This window comes from Macaca fascicularis, chromosome 2 (genome assembly GCF_037993035.2).
Source record: "Macaca fascicularis isolate 582-1 chromosome 2, T2T-MFA8v1.1".
In the NCBI taxonomy this organism is placed as follows: Eukaryota; Metazoa; Chordata; class Mammalia; order Primates; family Cercopithecidae; genus Macaca; species Macaca fascicularis.
The window spans coordinates 105,583,768-105,604,243 of NC_088376.1; the positions used below are offsets into that span (position 1 = coordinate 105,583,768).

The 20,476-nt window shown below is 50.9% G+C and overlaps 1 protein-coding gene across 23 annotated transcripts in view; it reads right to left on the minus strand.

Moving 5' to 3' along the window:
* Nucleotides 1-20,476, minus strand: part of CCDC13 (coiled-coil domain containing 13) — a 68,458-nt gene that overhangs the window by 26,378 nt on the left and 21,604 nt on the right. For 2 of the 23 annotated variants that reach the window (XR_012431049.1, XR_012431048.1), the window contains 8 exons: nucleotides 17,519-17,635; nucleotides 16,186-16,290; nucleotides 13,282-13,443; nucleotides 10,175-10,273; nucleotides 5,858-6,064; nucleotides 3,608-3,795; nucleotides 3,025-3,108; nucleotides 560-682 (listed from right to left, as the gene is read on the minus strand). Coding sequence is in view for 20 of the 23 variants with exons in the window: in XM_015445712.4 (XP_015301198.3) it covers nucleotides 560-682; nucleotides 3,025-3,108; nucleotides 3,608-3,747; nucleotides 5,858-6,064; nucleotides 10,097-10,273; nucleotides 13,282-13,443; nucleotides 16,186-16,290; nucleotides 17,519-17,635 (1,115 nt within the window). In the remaining 3 variants the exon portion in view is untranslated. Of the gene's footprint in view, nucleotides 1-559; nucleotides 683-3,024; nucleotides 3,109-3,607; nucleotides 3,796-5,044; nucleotides 5,652-5,857; nucleotides 6,065-10,096; nucleotides 10,274-13,281; nucleotides 13,444-16,185; nucleotides 16,291-17,518; nucleotides 17,636-20,476 lie in introns of those variants that run through there. The other 21 variants (XM_015445712.4, XM_005546789.5, XM_074031815.1 and 18 more) reach the window with 14 other exon arrangements.

Consider the following 20,476-nt stretch of genomic DNA (forward strand, 5'->3'; position numbering starts at 1 on the left):
CCAAAAGGATCATTTGAGCGAGGAGCACTGATTTATCTGAATGGAAGTCTGTCAACAACCCTTTAGAGAAAACCGTATCTCCTGGTCCGGTGCCCCAGGCCTCGTGCTTCCCTCCCTGCCTCCCCAGCTATCAACGCCTCTCTTGCTCTTTGCGATTCCAGATGTCAGTCTAGCTTATGTTTTCTTCCCACCAAACCCTCTAGCAGCACCAAGCACAGTGCCAGGCTCATCACAGATTTTAATTATTGATGGATTGAGTTGACTGATTTACTCCTGGGTGTTTCTCTCCCGAGATGCCCACCAATGTCCACGTGCCATACAACAGTCCCATTGGGTGCGTGTAGAATGGGGCTGTTCCTAAGGGCAAAACACAGTGTGATGACAGGGCCCCAAGGTTGTGTGGTATTTGGATGGGCACATGAGTTGTGGCTGGGAATGCCCTGGACCAACACTGGGAGCTGAGCTCTCAGGTGAAGGGGACCCAGTCATAAATGCGGCCTGGCCCCAGTCCCCACCCCATGCAGGCCCATGGGAGAGATCCCTGGGTGCCATGTGTTACCGTTTCTGCAGGACAGTGACAAACTCGGTGAGCCGGTCACGCTCCACCTCGGCAGCCTGCCAGAGGGCCTTGATCTCTGTCACTTGTGCCTGCCAGCCTTTTTGTTCTGGGGAGTCCGAGAACCTGAGACCAGGGTGGAGGGCAGAGGACAGAGGTCATCCGAGGCCTAGAAATAACACTTATCCCTGTGATGGTGGGAGAGACTAGAAGGACATTCAGGGCGAATGTCAGCCAGAGCAATGGAAGCAAGCCCAGTCCCTCTAGGTCCTCCCCTGCTGGCTTCTTTGCCCGCCATTCCTGGTCCTGCTGAAGTCCCTAGACTCCAAAGCTGAACCTACCAAAACTAGAGTTACGCTGGTACCTCTGTCCATCTAAGACCTCTGGGGGCCTGGAATTAGTCTTGTGCTATGGCAGGTGGCTCTTGGGGACCTGAGGTGCCTTGGATACCTGTGTGGCCTTTGGGGCCTGGCTGCCCTACCCAGTGTCAGGTGTGCCCAGTCTCTGTGTCCCTGCCAGTCTCTCCCAGCCCTCCTGCATCTTCTGGCTTGATCCCCAAGCCCAGCCCACTTTCCTGGAGCCTGGGCATTTGGCTTTGCAGCTTGTTCAATTGTCTCCAGCCCTAAGTCAACCCATCACTGCTTCCCTCTTACCACTGGGCCTGCCTACCAACCCCTTACCTGCTGGCTGGAGCCAGGACAGAAGGTAAACTCTGCCCCCTGACTTCAACCCCCCAGAGCCCACCTGTGCGTTCCAAGTTGCTCTCCGCTGTGCCCCCACTTTTCCCAGTGAGACCCTGAGCTTACTTTTCTAGCAGTACAGGGCATAGGGAAGGTTGCAGAGCTGGGCAGTGTACTGAGAACTGGGCTGGGGCATGTGATTCTGAGGGCTGACTCCTCTGTGGTCTTGGGCAGGTCTCTTCCTCTCTCTTGGTCCCAGTTCCCCCACTAAACATTGAGAGGGGTGGTTGAGATGGGTTCCGAGAACTGCAGACCCCTCCGTGACTCCTAAATATGCTCTAAGGCCTTGCTACTACAAGTGGTCTCTGAATCGGTGGCTCTGGCATCTCCTAGCAGCTTGTTAGAAATGCAGAATCCCAGGCTGTACCCCCGACCTGCTGAATCAGAACCCGCACTTGACCTGGCTGATCCGCAGGGGCTCTGTGTGTGCACTGCAGTTTGGAAAGCCCCATTCATCTCCCCAGTTCTACAATGTGGGCAGAGGAGGAGCAGGAGCAAAGGGCCGATTCTTCACTCTGCCCTCATCTCAGGCACCACACCAGAGTCACCTGAAGGGAGTGGGTTCAAACCACGCCAGCCCGAATAGACATACTCTCTGGGATCACTCTGCTGGCTGGAGCCAGGACATTCTGTGAATTCCTGCCTGTGAATTTCTGTTCCTGTCACCTGTGGTAGGGGACTGTAAGCTCCATGAGGGTAGGGCCCACGCATTTGTGTGTTGTGGAAGAAACAAGCCTGAGAACCAGCAGTCTGGACAGCCAAGGCACACAGCAGCTCCTGTATCTCTGTGTGGCGCAGAGGTCACAGCCACACAGGCCTGGAAGGGACTCTAAAGGGTCATCTTGTCCATCTTCCTGCTCTCATTACTGTGACTAAAACCTCAGAGAAACAGAGCCTGCCCATTCTCCCTGTGCTGTGACAAGGCCTCCCACCCTCAGGAGTGTGGCACATGCCTGTGGCTCAATGTCAGCCCACTCTCCCCAAGTGCCTTTGTGACCCCAGTCTGATGGGTGGGGCAGCTTTGGCCCACAGATGCTATGCTGCCAAGTGTCAGCAGCATGCTGTCCCCCACTTTTGGGGGATAGCAGCCCAGAGAAGGACCAGTTTGCCTGGAGCCACAGAGATGAGGGACTGGGGCCACTAGGAGGCCTTGCCTGGAACCTGAGCTGACCTGCCTGAGGGGTCAGGGCGGGGAGTGCTGACAGCAGGAGCATGGCTCCAGTGGACAGTGGGCAGGGCTCGGGACAGGGCTTAGAGGCAGGACAATGCTGTCCTTTGTCTATGGGCTGGCAATAGGAACAAAGGGCCCATTTACACCCTCTGGCTTGATTCTATCAACAAAGGGGGGCCCGAAGGCTGAGGGGATATCAGTGGGAAACCATATCATGTGAAATTCTCCCCTTAGAGGCTGATTCTCAATGAGCAAGAGAAGGTGAGGGAAGGTGCTGGAAGCCAGGCCCAGGAAGATTCCTCATGTTAATTCTCGGATAGCCGGTAGGAAACCTAGCCTGGGAGTCAGAGGCCAAGATACTAGTTCTGAAGCTGCTTACTCTATCATCTTGGACAGGACACTGGACTTCCCTGATCCTCCCCGTCCTTATGTAACCTTGGAAGAGTCCCTGGACTTTGCTTGGCCTCAGTTTCCCCTCCTTTTAATGGGATGGCAATACTGGTTGAGCAATCAAGAATGGGAAAAACTGTGAAAGTCCACAGGTCGGGGGTCCATACCTAGGTGAGGTCCTGTGGGGACTGGGCAGGGAAGGCCTCGTGAGAGCAGATTCCACCAGAGTGTGGCCCAGGCTGGTCACAGAGCTGTGTAAAGGCAGAAGGGGCCCATCAGCCTGGGAAGGCAGACCACGCCCTGCTGGGCCTCACCTCTGCATGTGAGGTGGAGCAGTGGCCAGCAGGGGTCCAGTAAACCCTTGCAGCAGTCCTGTGGATTTGCTGCCCTTCTTTCCAGAACTCTTGCTTGCTCAAAACAAGAAAGAACAGGAGACACCAGAGCCTTGAACAACCCAACACAGGTCTGTCTGAGGGCCCCAGGGGCAGAAAACTTTTGAGACCAGCTCAAAGAGGATCTTACAGGGAGCTGCAACCAGCATGCTCTTGAAGTGATAAAATCTGGGCCTAACTGGCTCATTACTGCAGATGCAGAGCTGATGGCATAGGAGAGGCCCACGTATTGGAAGAACAGCAGCATAGTTACCTTAAAATTGCACCCATGGCTTCCCATCAGAGGTGGCAAGAAACAACCTTTCTTCTGAATAATTAATGTTCACTTTCCAACCCCTCTATCCCATTGTTTTCTTACCGAGAAGATCCAAGCCTGTCAATGTGATCGTCTGCTGAGGCCGGGGACTTGGTCAGGCCTGGGTCCTCCAGGAACTGGGTGTAGGCAGGGCTGACCTCACGACCACTGGACCCCTCACCCACTCCTTTATTCCGAAGATACTGTAGGAACAGATGTGGGTTCCATCCTCAGGGCTTTGGCTCAGAGGCCTAGAGAAGGCAGGAGGGGACCTTGGCTTGATTTCGGGGCTTTCAGAGGATATGAAAGAGGCTTCTTTTCAGGAGTGAAAAGCGAGGCCTGTTTGGTGAAGGCACTACTTGCATGATAATGACATCTAATAATGCCTCTCTTCAGAAAGAAAGCTACATGGTGTGAGGACGGTGACTGGGCCAGGAAGCTGTTCTACATTCAGGTTCCAGAGGGAGGTGCATGGCCTCACAAGCGGGGCAGGTCAGAGACTGACGTCTCCGAGTGGGTCCACTTCTCCAGGCAGCCCCACCCACATGTGGCTGAACACCAGGTGTGACTTGAGGCCAGCTGCCTTCCTCAGCTGGAACACCTGGACTTTCCAGACAACTGCAGCCAGAAAGGCTGGCAGGGATTCAGTGAGGGCAGGCAGCCTTGGGTGGAGGCTGAGCCTGCCAGGCCCCCACCCCTCCCTCAACCCCTTCTTCTTCTGGATACCTGCTGGGGCTGGACTGGACAGGAACATTAGAGACCCCCAGCAGGAGGTCAGGCCACCAGAGTGGACAACTGGTGTAAGCCCCTAACAACCTGGCTTGTCCGCCACTCCCACCCATTCTGAGAAAACTCGAAACATGTGCCAACTTGTCTGGTGGGTAATGCTTGGCCCCCATTCAGCTGGTGACCTCAGAGGTAGGAACAGTCTTCTCCTGTGTGCCTGGAGAAAGGACAGTGGTGAGGTGAAGATGCTGGAATGTTCCTGTGTACCCCTTCAGACTTCCCTCCCCAGTGAGCCAGAATGGGGAGCAGGGCGAGTCCCCACTCACTGACATATGTGCTCTGTTCCCAGACTTCCTCATGCCCCCAGGCTCCCTTTCAACCTTAGGGCACTTTGTCATAGCCAGTCTGGGGCCCCAGGCTGCCCAGGCCTGTGGGGATAGAGGCTACAGGACAAACCAGGCTGGTCAGCCAATGCCAGCCTGAGGCCGGGCCTAGGGGCTCTTGAGCTCTTACCTCTGAACAAACCACAGATCCCCAGAAACAAAGAGCAGGGCTGCTTTGCAACATGCCTTTGGCTGAGCCAGTCAATTTCCCCGTGGGCCAGAGGCTGCAAGGCTCCTTTGTCACTGGGAGACTTGCATGCCTGTCAAAAAATTCTCCCCAAGGCCCACCCAGCCCCACCACCACCCCAGGGGGGTGAAGGTGGCTGACTCCTAGCAGCCCCAAGCTGTGCCCTCAAGGCATCTGCCAAGACAAAATATCTTTACAAGTTCATGCCTTAGACAAACATTTATTGAGCATCTACTGTGTGCTTGCTCCAGTGCCAGGCACGGAGGTACCGTGGTCTATGCTCCCTCACAGGGAGTGCAGGGGAGAAAACAGGAAAATGACTACACAGTGTGAGAGAAGTTTGGCTTGGGGCTGCATAGGGAGTTAGAAGAGTGCTAGGAGGGGCACACAACACAGAACAGGGGTCCCAGGGCTTCCTGGAGGAGCTCCTGATTGGTAAGACCTAAAGGCTGAGGGGCAGCTGGCCAGACAGAGGCTGTGCGGGAGGAGAGGAGGGAGTGTGCTTCATGCTGCACACAGCCCTGGAGTGCAGAGCAAGCAGGGCTATGTGAGGAGCTGAATGGCTCCTGCGTAGCCAGAGTGTGGGGAAAGGGGAAGGGTGAAGAGAAGATGCAGGATGGGTGACAGCAAGAGCTAGTCACGTGGTGCCTGGAAGCTGAATGAAGTATGGTTTTCCTTCTCTCATCCTGCTGCTGGAGCTACTGCCACCATCTTGAATCCTGAGGATAAAGCCACAGCTGGAGATGGGAGAGGGTAAACTGGAAGGTGGCTGGGTCCTTGAGAACCAGGTGAGGTCGAGGGTGATAGTAAGCTATGAACAGATTTTAAGTGGAGCAAGGACATAATCAGGTTTGTGTGCAGAATGGGTTGGGGAGCCAGATAGAAGAAGGTAGCCAAAGTGGAGCCAGGAGGATGAAGTCTGGCCTGAGCTAAGGCAAGTGGAAAGAAGTGGAAGGAGCTGGATGGACTTGCCCAGCTTGAAAATGGGTTTGGGGGCTGTGCCAGTGCCCTACTCACGTGCACATTGAGTTGTCCGATCTCCATCTCCAGCTGCCGCACTTTGGCCTCCCGCTCAGCCACCATGGCCCGCAGCTGGGCGACTAGGCTGTTGCTCCGCTGAGCCTCGCTGTTCAGTTGCTGGTCCAGGTGGTGCTGGGATACTCGCGTCTTCTCCTCCTGTAGACTCAGGCTGCCTAGGATCTCCTGTAGCTGCTTCAGCTGGTCCTGGGGGGCCAGGCAGGAGGGCAGGTGGAGTCAGTCATGGCCCACTGGGCAGAGGAGGACAAAAACAGACTGCCTCCCTCACCCCAAAGTAGCCTGCAGGAACCTAATAGTGGGATCCTGTTCCCTCAAGAGGCAGGAACACCTTCCTTGCCTGCCATCAGGGGGTGTCGAACCAGGCAGGCGGGGACCATGTACTTTTCCTGTCCTCAACTTCCTTCTCTGAGTTTGGGGCCAAGAAGATCCAAGGGGCTCTCAGACAACAGAAAGCAGATCAGATGGTGACACCTCACCCGGTGGGAGAGATATTTAGCTAAAAGGAAAGCCTGATCCCGCTTGGCTGGGAGACTGCCCTTGGAGGCAGTACCTGGACCCCTGCCAGGGATCCATTATCACCCGACTGAAGCCCCATGTCAAGGAAATGCCCTCAAGGAGACTCCCGGGCAAAGGCTTCCTGCCTGGGGCCAACAGAAAGGACAATGTCAGTGATTTGGAACAGGTGGGGGCTGTTTTCTTCACCTCAGAGTGGAGGAAACTGAGGCCCAGAGAGCCCAAGGGCATATTGCTGGTGAATAGCATGACTGGGGCTAGTTTGCAGCTCTCATCATGCCACCTTCAATGACAAAGAATGGTGACATGCAGGGACCCCAGAGGACATCCAGCCCTGCAACTTATTTTTAAAACTGGCTGCTGAGCCTCAGAGAGGGGATGCAACTGGCCTATGGTCACACAGTGAGGTACTGACAGAGGCAGGCCTAGATTTCAGGTCTTCTGTGCCCCGCCCACCACCCTGTCATGTAAAGTGATCATGAACTAAGGTAGGTGCCTGAGCCAGCACCCCCCAAACACCCCAGCCAAGCCAGACACGATCACCCTCCGGGGCCTGCAGGCACAACTTGGAATCTGACACCAAACTTTGGTGCCTCAGGTCCCACAGAGAAAGGTCCAAGCTGTAGGGTTAGGAAAGCAGTATGGCCTTATTAGTCAAGGAAGTTTTTTGTTGTTGTTGTTGTTGTTTTATACTTAAGTTCTAGGGTACATGTGCACAACGTGCAGGTTTGATACATAGGTACACATGTGCCATGTTGGTTTGCTGCACCCATCAACTCATCATTTACATTAGGTATTTCTCCTAATGCTATCCCTCCCCCAGTCCCCCACCCCCTGACAGGCCCTGGTGTGTGATGTTCCCCGCCCTGTGTCCAAGTGGTCTCATTGTTCAATTCCCACCTATGAGTGAGAACATGCGGTGTTTGGTTTTCTGTCCTTGTGATAGTTTGCAGAGAATGATGGTTTCCAGCTGCATCCATGTCCCTGCAAAGGACATGAACTCATCCTTTTTATGGCTGCATAGTATTCCATGGTATATATGTGCCACATTTTCTTAATCCAGTCTATTATTGATGGACATTTGGGTTGGTTCCAAGTCTTTGCTATTGTGAATAGTGCCACAATAAATATATGTGTGCATGTGTCTTTATAGTAGCATGATTTATAATCCTTTGGGTATATACCCAGTAATGGGATTGCTGGGTCAAAAGGTATTTCTAGTTCTAGATCCTTGAGGAATTGCTACACTGTCTTCCACAATGATTGAACTAATTTATACTCCAACCAACCGTGTAAAAGCGTTCCTATTTCTCCACATCCTCTCCAGCATCTGTTGTTTCCTGACTTTTTAATGATCACCATTCTAACTGGTATGAGATGGTATCTCATTGTGGTTTTGATTTGCATTTCTCTGATATGACCAGTGATGATGAGCATTTTTTCATGGGTCTATTGGCTGCATAGATGTCTTCTTTTGAGAAGTGTCTGTTCATATCCTATGCCCACTTTTTGATGGGGTTGTTTTTTTCTTGGAAATTTGTTTGAGTTCTTTGTAGACTCTGGATATTAGCCCTTTGTCAGATGGGTAGATTGCAAAAATTTTCTCCCATTCTTTACATTGCCTGTTCACTCTGATGGTAGTTTCTTTTGCCATGCAGAAGCTCTTTAGTTTAATTAGATCCCACTTGTCTATTTTGACTTTTGTTGCCATTGCTTTTGCTGTTTTAGTCATGAAGTCCTTGCCCATGCCTATGTCCTGAATGGTATTGCCTAGCTTTTCTTCTAGGGTTTTTATGGGTTTTAGGTCTAACATTTAAGTCTTTAATCCATCTTGAATTAATTTTTGTACAAGGTGTAAGGAAGGGATCCAGTTTCAGCTTTCTACATATGGCTAGCCAGTTTTCTCAGCACCATTTATTAAATAGGGAATCCTTCCCCCATTTCTTGTTTTCGTCAGGTTTGTCAAAGATCAGATGGTTGTAGACGTGTGGTGTTATTTCTGAGGCCTCTGTACTGTTCCATTGGTCTATATCTCTGTTTTGATACCAGTACCATGCTGTTTTGGTTACTGTAGCCTTGTAGTATAGTTTGAAGTCAGGTAGCATGATGCCTCCAGCTTTGTTCTTTTTGCTTGGGATTGTCTTGGCAATGCAGGCTCCTTTTTGGTTCCATATGAACTTTAAAGTAGTTTTTTCCAATTCTGTGAAGAAAGTCATTGGTAGCTTGATGGGGATGGTATTGAATCTATAAATTACTTTGGGCAGTATGGCCATTTTCATGATATTGACTCTTCCTATCCATGAGCATGGAATATTCTTCCATTTGTTTGTGTCCTCTTTTATTTCGTTGAGCAGTGGTTTGTAGTTCTCCTTGAAGAGGTCCTTCACATCCCTTTTAAGTTGGATTCCTAGGTATTTTATTCTCTTTGCAGCAATTATGAATGGGAATTCACTCATGATTTGGCTCTCTGTTTGTCTGTTAATGGTGTATAGGAATGCTTGGGATTTTTGCACATTGATTTTGTATCCTGAGACTGCTCAAGTTGCTTATCAGCTTAAGGAGATTTTGGGCTGAGATGATGGGGTTTTCTAAATATACAATCATGTCATCTGCAAACAGGGACAATTTGACTTCCTCTTTTTTTTTTTTTTTTTTTTTTTTTTTTTTGAGATGGAGTCTCGCTCTGACACCCAGGCTGGAGTGCAGTGGCCGGATCTCAGCTCACTGCAAGCTCCGCCTCCCAGGTTTACGCCATTCTCCTGCCTCAGCCTCCCGAGTAGCTGGGACTACAGGCGCCTGCCACCTCGCCCGGCTAGTTTTTTGTATTTTTTTTCAGTAGAGACGGGGTTTCACCATATTAGCCAGGATGGTCTCGATCTCCTGACCTCGTGATCCACCCGTCTCGGCCTCCCAAAGTGCTGGGATTACAGGCTTGAGCCACCGCGCCCGGCTGACTTCCTCTTTTCCTAATTGAATACCCTTTATTTCTTTCTCCTGCCTGAGTGCCCTGGCCAGAACTTCCAACACTATCTTGAATAGGAGTGGCGAGAGAGGGCATCCTTGTCTTGTGCTGGTTTTCAAAGGGAATGCTTCCAGTTTTTGCCCATTCAGTATGATATTGGCTGTGGGTTTGTCATAAATAGCTATTATTTTGAGATATGTTTAATCAAGAAAGTTTTTATAGTCAGATAAACCTGCTTTGAACTCAGTTGTATGGTCTTAGATGAGTTATCTAATGAATTTGACTCTTAGTTTCCCCATCTGCGAAGTGGGATTAAAATATATAATCCTAGAAGGTATCTTGGGCACTAAGCATTATAACATGCCCAGAAGGGAAAGGGTTCTGTGCCACCACAGAGACAAGAACTGGTACTGGCTCCTCTTGTCCCTTTCATTCCTTGCTGAAAAATAACCCAGGGTATAATCCCACCTCCTTCCCCCTATACATTTCTGTCTCTTTTGGGGTCCATAGGCCTAAGTGCCTTGTGCCTGGTGCTGCTCCATCACTGCCCTCAGGCAGCCTCCCTGAGCTGCTCCTGTCCCTGGGGCAGGGCTTTGGTGCTGGGGGCCATCTGGAGGCAATGGGCTTTGGGGTTACACAGGTGGCATTGAGGGGTGAGTGAGGGCTCACTCTGGCCATGGCTGCAGCCCATCCTTTGGGGAACCAGCCCTGGCTCCTGCCCTGCCTGAGTGGTGGGGCCATACCATGAGGGCATCGATGAGCTCGTCATCATGCCGGCCCTTCTCCACCAGGGTCCCCATCTGATTCTTGAGGGTCTTCACCTCACTCGACAGCAGCTTGTTCCGAGACCTCATGCCCTCAAACTTCTTTTTTAGCTCTTCAAGCTCTCTCTGGAGGCCATCCCGCTCACTGGCAAGTTTCTGTAATTAGAAAGTGAGGGCATGGGCAGCAGGGCTGTGTGGGACCTTGGCCACATCTGCTTCCTGGCTCCTACTCAATGGCAAGGCCTGGGGCTGGGGGTGGGGGTGCTTGTTGAATGCCACAGAGCAAGTCACTAGAGCCAGTGCCCTGACTCCCAGCCCAGGCCTCTCAGGGATATCAGGTGGCCAGCAGCCTCCCACTCTTGCCCTAGCACATGACAGCACTAACGGATGACAGCACTCCCCACCTCAGCCTGAGACACAGGCTTCCTAGCACATGAGAGGAAAGCCGCCGGCCAACTGCATGTGTCCTCCAGAGAGAACAGCCAGTCCTACCCCTAAACCCCACCCTGAGCAGGGGAAAAGAGAAAAGCCATACTTTAGAAAGAGTGCTAGGCTAGGTTCCAACTGCAGCACCTTGCACCACCAGGAGCTAGAATGAGAAAGGAGGGTTGTTCTCCCACTTCCTCCATGATCATTTGGCACAACCCTTGACAGCACCTTGCTTTGCCAGCTACCAACTGGAAACTCACATGCAGTGCACATCTTCAGAGTCTCTCATTCACTCATCCCTTCATTCTCAAGTGTTTCCTGAGGGCCTACTCTGGGCTTAGTGTTGTTATAGATGCTGGGGGACAGCAAAAAGCAAAACAGTCCTTGTCCTCAAGGAGCTGATAATCCTAATGGAGGAGACAGATAATGTCAAATAGGGACAAATACTTGAAAGTAGGAAACAGGAATAGTGAGAAGGATATGGTCAGGGAAGGCCTCTCTGAAAAGGTGGCATCTGAGCAGAGATTGAAGGAGATGAGGGGAAGAGCAAAAGCCCTGGGGTAGAAGGTGTGTGGCTGAAGCATAGTGAGTGAAGGGGCAGAGGCTAGATTAGTCAAACCCATAAAGACAAGATGGAGACATTGAGGAGGAGCTTGGGCAGTGGGTGACATCACCTGCTTGAGCCTGAGGGTGAACTGTTGCTGGAAAAATGTTTTCATATCCTTGATGAAGTGAATTATAGAAATGTAAAACAAGTAAAACATGAACCCTTTTCAGGGAGGCAGCCATTACTCACCTGTAGCTCTCCTGCCTACACACTCCAGGCTCTCATAGATGCCTGGCAGAGGGAATGCATGCAGGAAGCTGTTTCCTTCCACCCACCATTGCAGCTTATGGTCAGCCCAACTGTTCAACATAATCTGTTCTGCACTAACATGTAAGTCCAAGCTAGGTGCATTTCAAACCCAACATTTCCAAATCTCAACTCCCTTTCTCCTCTTGAACCCACCCTGTCTCCCTTACCCACCCACTATACTCCCTAGCAGTCCTTTATAACTCTTCCTCCTCATCTCTCTTCCAAGTCCAATCTGTTCTTGAGCCCTAGAAAGTCTGTCCTCACTGTCCCAGGTGTCTGGCCCTTCCATGACAGTCCACTATCTTGGCAAAGATCCTTGGTCATGTCTCCAGGATCACTATTCTGCCTTCCATTCCTCTTCCAACCCATTCCTCCTCTTGCTCCAACCATGTGACCTTTTCAAAATGCACAGTTGACCACCTCCCTCCACAACTTAAAACCCTTTGGTGGGCTGGGTGAGTGGCTCACGCCTATAATCCCAGCACTTTGGGAGGCCAAGGCAGGTGGATCACCTGAGGTTAGGAATTCGAAACCAGCCTGATCAACATGGTGAAACCCCATCTCTACTAAAAATATAAAAATTAGCCAGGCGTGGTGGCTTGTGCCTGTAATCCCAGCTATTTGGGAGGCTATGGCAGGAGAATCTCTTGAACCCCAGAGGCAGAGGTTGTAGTGAGCTGAGATCACGCCATTGTACTCCAGCCTGGGCAACAGAGCGAGACTCCATCTAAAAAACCAAAAACCCTTTGGTGGTTCTCTACAGCCTTCAAGATACAGGCCAAAAGTCCTTGCTGGCATACAAAGCCCAGCAGGCCCTGCCCACCTCTGTGGTCTCACTGTTTCCCTCCTCACAGCTGATGGTCTAGAGCGCTGGAAGGTGCAATGTGGTCATGGTCACAGCATTCCTAACACGGGGCCTAACCCAGAGTTGGTGCTCACAGGCAAAAGTCTCCTGATGAAAAGGCAAGGCCTCACTGTTAGGTAGCTCACTGCCAGGGCCACTAAGTGGGCCTGTTGTATGGCCTGCCTGCACCTCTTCATGCTGCTTCTGCTACCTTCTTTAAAGTGGGCCCTACTCCTCACTCTCATTGCAAGTTTGGGGAGGCTAACTCATCCCCTCAAACCTTGAGGCAGGTATCTGAAGCTTGACCAATCAAAACACCCTGTACTCTTGGCCACAGTGATGAGTTCAAGGATGGCCACATAACCTGGCTAGCCCAAAGACACTCAATTCTGGGAATTTGATGGAACTATTGTGAAAGAGAAACACTTTGTCTGTAGAGGCTGTATTGGAGAAGAGCAGCTGGGACCACCCAGGGTCCCTGTGGAAAAGAGTGAAGCCAACCCAGGAGAAGTTGCTGAGAGCAAGGCCCCAATCTGCACCTGAAGCTAGGCCACCTCTGGATTGTTCATTTACATGGGCCAATAACTTCTCTTTGTTGCTTAAACCTGGTAGAGTTAGAGTTCTGACACTCCTAATGCAGCCAGTGAGATGCGGCCCCTGGTGCTGAGTCCAGCCTGCCCACTTCTTTCATCAGCCTGGAACTTTCCTTCTTCAAGCCCCATCTAACCCTATCATACTTTTGGGGCCGTGGCCCTCCCCTTCTCCCTTTTACAATGAGAATTTCAGGTACAGCACCTCCAAAACAGCCAGGATGGGACCACGAAAAGTTCATTAAATGGGCTCACAGTGAGGTCCCAGTCAGGCAGCTCAGGTTGGTTTGACAGGACGTGAGGAACATGCAGAGGTGACTCAGGTCCACTGCCTAGAAGGGGTGGCTCAGACTTCCGACCACATGTGCCTCAGAGCCCTTGCAGGCACCATCACGATCTCTCCTTCCTACACGCCTGGTTGACTTCCTCACTGGGCATGCGTTACCTCCAAGCCTTCCTGTTTTTCCCTTTCCAGGCTGCGGATCCTCAGCAGGTTTTTCTCCTGTGCCGACAGCTTCCTTGGGTCTGGATAGACAGACAACTCATCACTGCCTGTTCCCACAGACTGGCTCCGGGACTGGCCCAGTTGCTTCTCAAGCTCGCGAACCTGAGGATGGTAAAACTCATTGTTCCACAATGGGTCTGCAGCCAGCCTCTACTACTCAGAGTGTGATGGGAGACCCCATGGACTGAAGATGGAACCACCTCTCTAGATGGCTGTGGTAGCCCCATCTGAGGAGGACTAGGGGTGGGGGACGATCTGAGCTGGCATCTTGAGCAACACATTGGAAGACACCAGGGAAGTTCAGCTTAGAAAAAAGGTGAATGACAAAAATCACCCTATATCTGAGGGGCTGTTTGAGGCTAGGAAGCAGACCTGTGGCCCCAGGAACCAGGGAGGGATAGGATGGCAGGTCTCAGTTCAAGAAAGAACTTCCTTATTTTAGGTATTTATTTATTTAGAGACAAGGTCTTGCTCTGTCGCCCAGACTGGAGTGCAGTGGTGCAATCATGGCTCACTGTAACCTCTGCCTCCCGGGCTCAAGCAATCCTCCCAGTTCAGCTGCCTAAGCAGTGTGTGTATATATATATATATATATACACACACACACACACAAAAAGAGACGGGGTTTCACCATGTTGCCCAGGCTGGTCTTGAACTCCTGGGCTCAAGCGATCTGCCCACCTCAGCCTCCCAAAGTGCTGGGCAAGGAGGAACTTTCTAACAGACAGACCACCTAAGACTGGGTGGGCTCCTCGGAAGATGGCAGTCACTTACAGGAGATATTGCAGAGGGGAAGGCAGGGTTTGGAAGCAGAGAGACTGGCTCAAAGCCTCACAGACTGTGTGACTGCGCACAGGTAACTCTGAATCTCAGTTCCCTCATCTGTAAGACGGGACTAAGAGTACACCCTGCATAACACTGTTATGAGGATTCAGTATCATGAAGCTGTCTGAGCCTGGGAATCCTCTGAGGTTCTTCTTGGACTGACAAATCTTGGTGCTTACTCCAGATCAACAAACTAGAGCTCTAGGGGAAGGGACTTAGAATCTGCATTTTAAATGCTACAGGTGATTTTTAGGATTAGGCAACTTTGCAAAATCCCAAGATGGTCTAGGTGAAGCTGTCAATACAGCCTGGCACACGTGGGCCCTCAGCAAGTGGCAGGTAGATGTCATCCCACAGAACAACGTCCTTATCACCCTTATAACACTAGGGTAGAAGCAGACAACTCCTAGGATCCTTCTGACCCTGGTTTCCATGTCAACACAACCAAATGACAAAACAACGTTGGTAAACTTGAGCCAGGAAAGGAAGCACAATTCGCTAACCTCCCTGGCAAAGGGCAGCAGCACAGCTTTGAAGGCACCCATCAGTGCCCTCGTGTGGCGCTGTGAGGCAATTCCATTTAATCATTAAAGAACACTGTTACCTTTAAGAATTTCACATACAGGGCTAGGCACGGTGGCTCACATCTGTAATCCCAGCCCTTTGTGAGGCCGAGACAGGCGGATCACGAAGTCAGGAGATCGAGACCATCGTGGCTAACACAGTGAAACCCCATCTCTACTAACAATACAAAAAATTAGCCGGGTGTGGTGGCGGGCGCCTGTAGTCTCAGCTACTCGGGAGGCTGAGGCAGGAGAATGGTGTGAATCCGGGAGGCGGAGCTTGCAGTGAGCTGAGATCGTGCCACTGCGCTCCAGCCTGGGAGACAGAGCAAGACTCCGTCTCAAAAAAAAAAAAAAAAAAAGAATTTGACATACAACTTAATGACAATAATAAGGAAGTTGTTTTGTGCTTATTATGGTCAGGCACTGTCCTAGATGCTTTAGAAATGTTATTTTATGTCACCCCATTTCACAGGTGTGAAGACGAAGACATAGGAAGATGAAGGGGTTTGTCCAAGGTCACAGAGTTGGCAGACCAGTGGCCAAACGTAAACTCAGGTCTCTCGAACCCCAAGGCCATGCACTATCATCTATTAGCTTCTTGGAGTTTTTCCCCCTTTATGTTGGCTTCAAGGATCTCATGGGAGACACCGAGGATAAAAGCCACTGTGACACTTTAAGTCCCTGGGAACAAGAGTGATATGCTTGGCAAATAGTGGAAATCACACACCTTCTCACATGTTTCTCAGTTTGAAGGCACAAAGGGAAAAGAACCACACCTAACTTTTATACAGTGCTTCCTCCATGCCAGGCCCTGTGCTAAGCACTTTACAAGTATTGACTCAATTCACCCAACAATCCTGTGGGGTAGGCATCGTTATTATCCCCATTATACAGATGAGGAAACTGAGGCACAGAGCTAAAGGAACTTGCTTGAGGTCACACAGCTGATGAGTGGAGAGCTGGGATTTGAATCTGAGCAGTGTGGCTCCAGAGCCCTTGCTGTTAGCCTCTTTTGGTATGCTCCAAAATATTCAGACAATAAAGAGGGAGACAAGGCTAAGTTTTTATTGGGTAATTAAAACTTTCAAAAGACTACAAGCATCTGGACAAAACTGGAAAAAGCTTACAATTACAACAGTCACGCAAATTTACATAAACTAGGGGAAAAAAGATGCCTGGAGTTAAATAAATCAAACCAAAGGCGTTGGCATTTGTTAAGCTCCAGTGCCTGGCATGTGGTAAGTGTTATATAAGAGCTTGTTCATTAAATAACAAATTAGAATCAGGCTGGTTGGCGAGAAGGTAAAACAACAGCCCTGCACGAGTGCACTGTGAGACCTAAAGGCCTTTTTTGGGTACTGTGTGCTTAAGTCTCTATGGGGGTCAGGGCAGGTCTTTCTGGGGCATTTTAAATCCTTTGTTCAGGCCAGGAGAAGTCTGGTGACTCACCCACCTTGCTCTGCAAAACAAGAATTTGTTGAGCCCGACCCCTCCAGGTCCCTGGTGAGGATAGGAGCTGCTGGACATTGACGTCTTCCCCAACCTCGCTGGCCAAAACCTGAAATAAGGCAGGGCCTTCAGTGTGGCCAAAAGAGAGGGCTCCACCAGACCCTGATGCTGCTGCATATTTAGAGGCATATTCAGAAGCAGCCTTCACCTACACAATCTTCTTCCCATCTCAGAGCATAGCCCTCAAAGGTCAGTTTACCATGTCCCAAGGGCAGCTCTCCCTGGGAAAGTGGTAAACCCATCATCCCTGGCATTTCTTGGCAATGCTTAGAGCCGCCAAGAAACTGCCGGCAATTCCCAGATAGGGCCCCTTGCTCTTGACATATTCTGGGATGACTGAACCACAAAGCTGACCAACACCTGCTTCCTTAACCCATTCACCTGTCACCTAGAGCTGAGCTAATTCTGGCTATAGGAAATACATCGCCACAGGACCCGGGCCTCTGTGAAAAGCCACAGACAAGTGGACCGCTGAGTGCAGCAAAGGTGGGCTACTGAATGTCAGTTGGGGCACTGTGGTCCAAGAAGGGCCCAGCTTTGTGATTATTGAAGTGCAGCGCTCAGGCCCAACGTCAAGGCTTTGAGGCAGAAACAATACGCTCCAGCTTGTGACCTGGGCCCCTCTGAAGCCTGTCACAGAAACCTGATCCAGCGTACCAAGTCTCTGGCGCTTGTTTCCACAATAGAACACTGTTTTGGAAATCTTGGCCAGTCTGAGTGGTTCCAGCAGGGAAGACAAATGCCAGAGAATTTGCTATGTAAATAAAAATAAATAACGAACCAGCTGGGCCTGTGTCCCAAGTCTGAGCATTTTCCTTTGAAAGGGTCCTTCAATACACAAAGAACCTCTTCATTTTCTGTTACAGACAGGAAAGCAGAAGGCAGGTGCTGGCAGGCTTCCAAGTTAAGTAAGGGTGACATTAAGGGGAGACCCAGGATCTACTGGGGCACAAGTTGTGCAGGGAAGGCTTAATGGACTCTCCCTGGGTGGAGAGCACTGTCCTCCTCAGTCTAGAGCTGGGCAGGCACCACAAGGGCATCTATGCTGCGGGGGTGGGGGTGGCAGGCTCAGGTAGTCAGCGATTCTGCCCACCAAATGGGTATGGACCAAGGACTGGTGGGAGGAAGGACTGGATCTGGAGCCTGACCCAGAGCAAGCAGTGTGCTCATGGGGCTGAGCACTCACGGCTCCAGAATGGAATCCACTGTGCCAGCCGTGCTTTTCCCAAGTCCAGCCCCAGCCACACAAGAAGCCCCAAGCCCTGGCTCTGAAAGACCTTCTGTGCCATCCGCAGCTCCTGCTTCACAGACTGGATCTGGTTGCGGAGGTCACTCATCTTCAAGTTGGTGGCTGCCAGCCTGTCCTGCAGGGCCTTCACCTCTGGGGTCTCCGGCTGGGTGGGAAGGACAGGAGAGAAAGTAGTCATTTATTGTCTACATGGGAACAGTAATCATAGCCCCCATTTATCCAAGTCTGTGCCAGGCACTGTGCTAAGTGTTTGACATGGAGTAACTCATTTAATCCTCATAAACCCCTGTGAGGTAGGTTCTCTTGTAAGCCCCTTATAGATGCAAAATAGAGGCTAGTGGAAGGTAAGTCCTCTACTTGGGCTATCTGGTTAATAAAGGTGGAACCTGGATTTGAATCCTGGCAGCTTAACTTTGGGACTGAGCTTTTTGCACAGTGTTGCACACACACATGGGTGCATGCCTTACCGTACAGGTGAAGCATCTGGAGAGAGCGGCAGGCTCCACGCCTCCCAGACACTTCCTGGGTGTGGACCCTCTGCTGTGCTCAGAGATTGGCATCACAGCTAATCCATCTTCACTCAGAATAAAGAGGAAACCACCTTACTCCCAGAAGACAAGCCCAGCGTGGCAGGAGAGCCACAGCATCCTAATTCAGGATCCGCCTCTCCCAGATTCGTCAGCTTGGGCCTTGGTTTTTTGACAGCTGAGGGGCCTTGGGCTCTCTTTCCTAGCAGTGACCACTGTAATTTCCAAATGTTCATCTCTGCGGCTTGAAGAACTACAGCAACCATGAAAACTGCCTGCTGGAACTCTTAGCAGTGTCTTTTTTTTTTTTTTAACCCAATGTTTTATTTAAACTATCTGGATGGAAATTTTTCTTAAATGGGCTGACTACCTCTCTGTCTTCAGTAGACACTCCTGTGACTCATAGATATTTGACAAAGGGACCTTCAAGGTCAGCCCATTCAAACCCCTTCCATAATGATGAAAATAAGGCCCAGAGAGGGGAGGTAATTTGCCTTCAGGCATACAGCTGGTTGGGGTGACACAGGTGGAATTAGAAAGAACACTGGTCCTTCCCCTGCTCTGGCTGACTCTTCCAATTTAAGCTGCTGCTAATGCTGGGCATCATGGCCACAGAAACGTTGGTTGTCAGGCTGAGCATCCCATCGGGCAATGATGCTGAGGCCCTCTGCTGCTGCCCCAACAGGGCAGAGTAGCTGAACTTCAGGAAACAGGGCTGGTACTACAGTGGCTTTCTGACCTTTCTCTATCAGGCACAAACAAAAGCTCCTGTGAATGCTAGTGTGAAAGACAGATCCAAGTATACTGGGTCCAGGAATTTCCATAGACCCCAGAGGCTCTGGGCAGCCCAGCTGAAAACCACTGGCCAAAGAAACTAGACATGGACACCTGGTCCAGAAACCCTGGCCTCATCCAGTGTCCTCATCTATGGAAAGGGTATGCAAATACTTCCCTGTTCCGCTTCCTCAGAGCACCACCATCAGGCTAAAGAGAACAGCCAACGTGAACAGAATGTGCCAGCTGAGAACTTATATGAAGCATAGGTGTATCTTTTTTTTTTTTTTTTTTGAGACAGAGTTTCACTCGTTGCCCAGGCTGGAGTGTAATGGCATGATCTCAGCTCACTGCAACCTCCGCTCCCCGGGATGAAGCGATTCTCCTGCCTCAGCCTCCTGAGTAGCTGGGATTACAGATACCCGCCACCATGCCCGGCTAACTTTTTGTATATTTTTTGGTAGAGATAGGGTTTCCCGGCTAACTTTTTGTATATTTTTTTAGTAGAGATGGAGTTTCACCATGTTGGCCAGGCTGGTCTTGAACTCCAGACCTCAGGTGATCCAACTGCCTCGGCCTCCCAAAGTGCTGGGATTACAGGTGTGAGCCACCATGCCCGGCCATCCTGTTTTTAAAAGTATATTTTGTTCTGTGTTCTTCCTCCTGTCTGGCCACCTGCCATCCCTGCGTACTCTGTTGGGTGCCTGCCTCTTCTCCTGTTAAATGTGTGGCTTTGAATCTGCCCTGGGTTGGGAAGCAACACCCCTCCACCCCCTGCCACGCCCCTGCCCTGCTTGTCAGGTCTCCAGTGCCATGAGCCCCAGTGGCCCTGACAGTGGGGGTGCTGAGAGCTGTGGGAATACGTGTGCTTCCATATGGCTGCAGTGACCCTGCAGCATCTCTTTGATCTGCTCAGAGCATGGAAAAAGCATACAGATTGGATTTGACTCTAGAACCTGGGCAGTGATGCCCTGTCCCAGTCTCATTTTCTCATCTGTAAAATGGGGATATGTAATGCCAATCTCCAGGGAACCCGTGAGGGTTACTAAGACAATGCATGTCAAGGATGCTGTCTGGGGCAGGTCCTGATGGAGGGCAATGCTGGCAGGCCTAGCTTGGCTTGAGTGGGCAGCTGGCAAGTGGGCTGAGGGCCAGATGGTGTTCTGGAGAGGGCTGGATCAGGCCCCATCCTCCTGGCTTAGGCAGCTGAGCTAATCCTACCTCCAAGCCATTTCAGAGTTCTTTCTGCCCAGAGTGAAATTCCACAGGCTTTGTGGGGGACCTGGGTATGGGCACACTCCCTCCCCTACCCGAGGCTGTTTTCTTTGAGAAAATAACTAAAACACAGTCCATGGGGAGCAGATAATGCCAATGCCGCTCACATCACAGCCTCCTGAAGCCCCAAGCAGAGGGAAGCATGTTCAGCTCCACTCTGGAATGTGCTTTGGAGGCCTAGGGTTGGAATGTGGATTGAGCCTGCAGGCTTCTGGAGTGTGGCTTGGGCTTGGGCTGCCCTGAACAGCCTAATGAGGGGGAACATTGCTTTTGCTCTCGCTCCGATCAGGAGATGCCAGGGAGAACACGTGATACTGATGAATTGAGATCTGCAGCCCATCACACACTCTTCTCTCTGGAACCTGGAACCTCCCATGCTCCTTGTGGCCAGAGAATAAAGTCAAAACTCC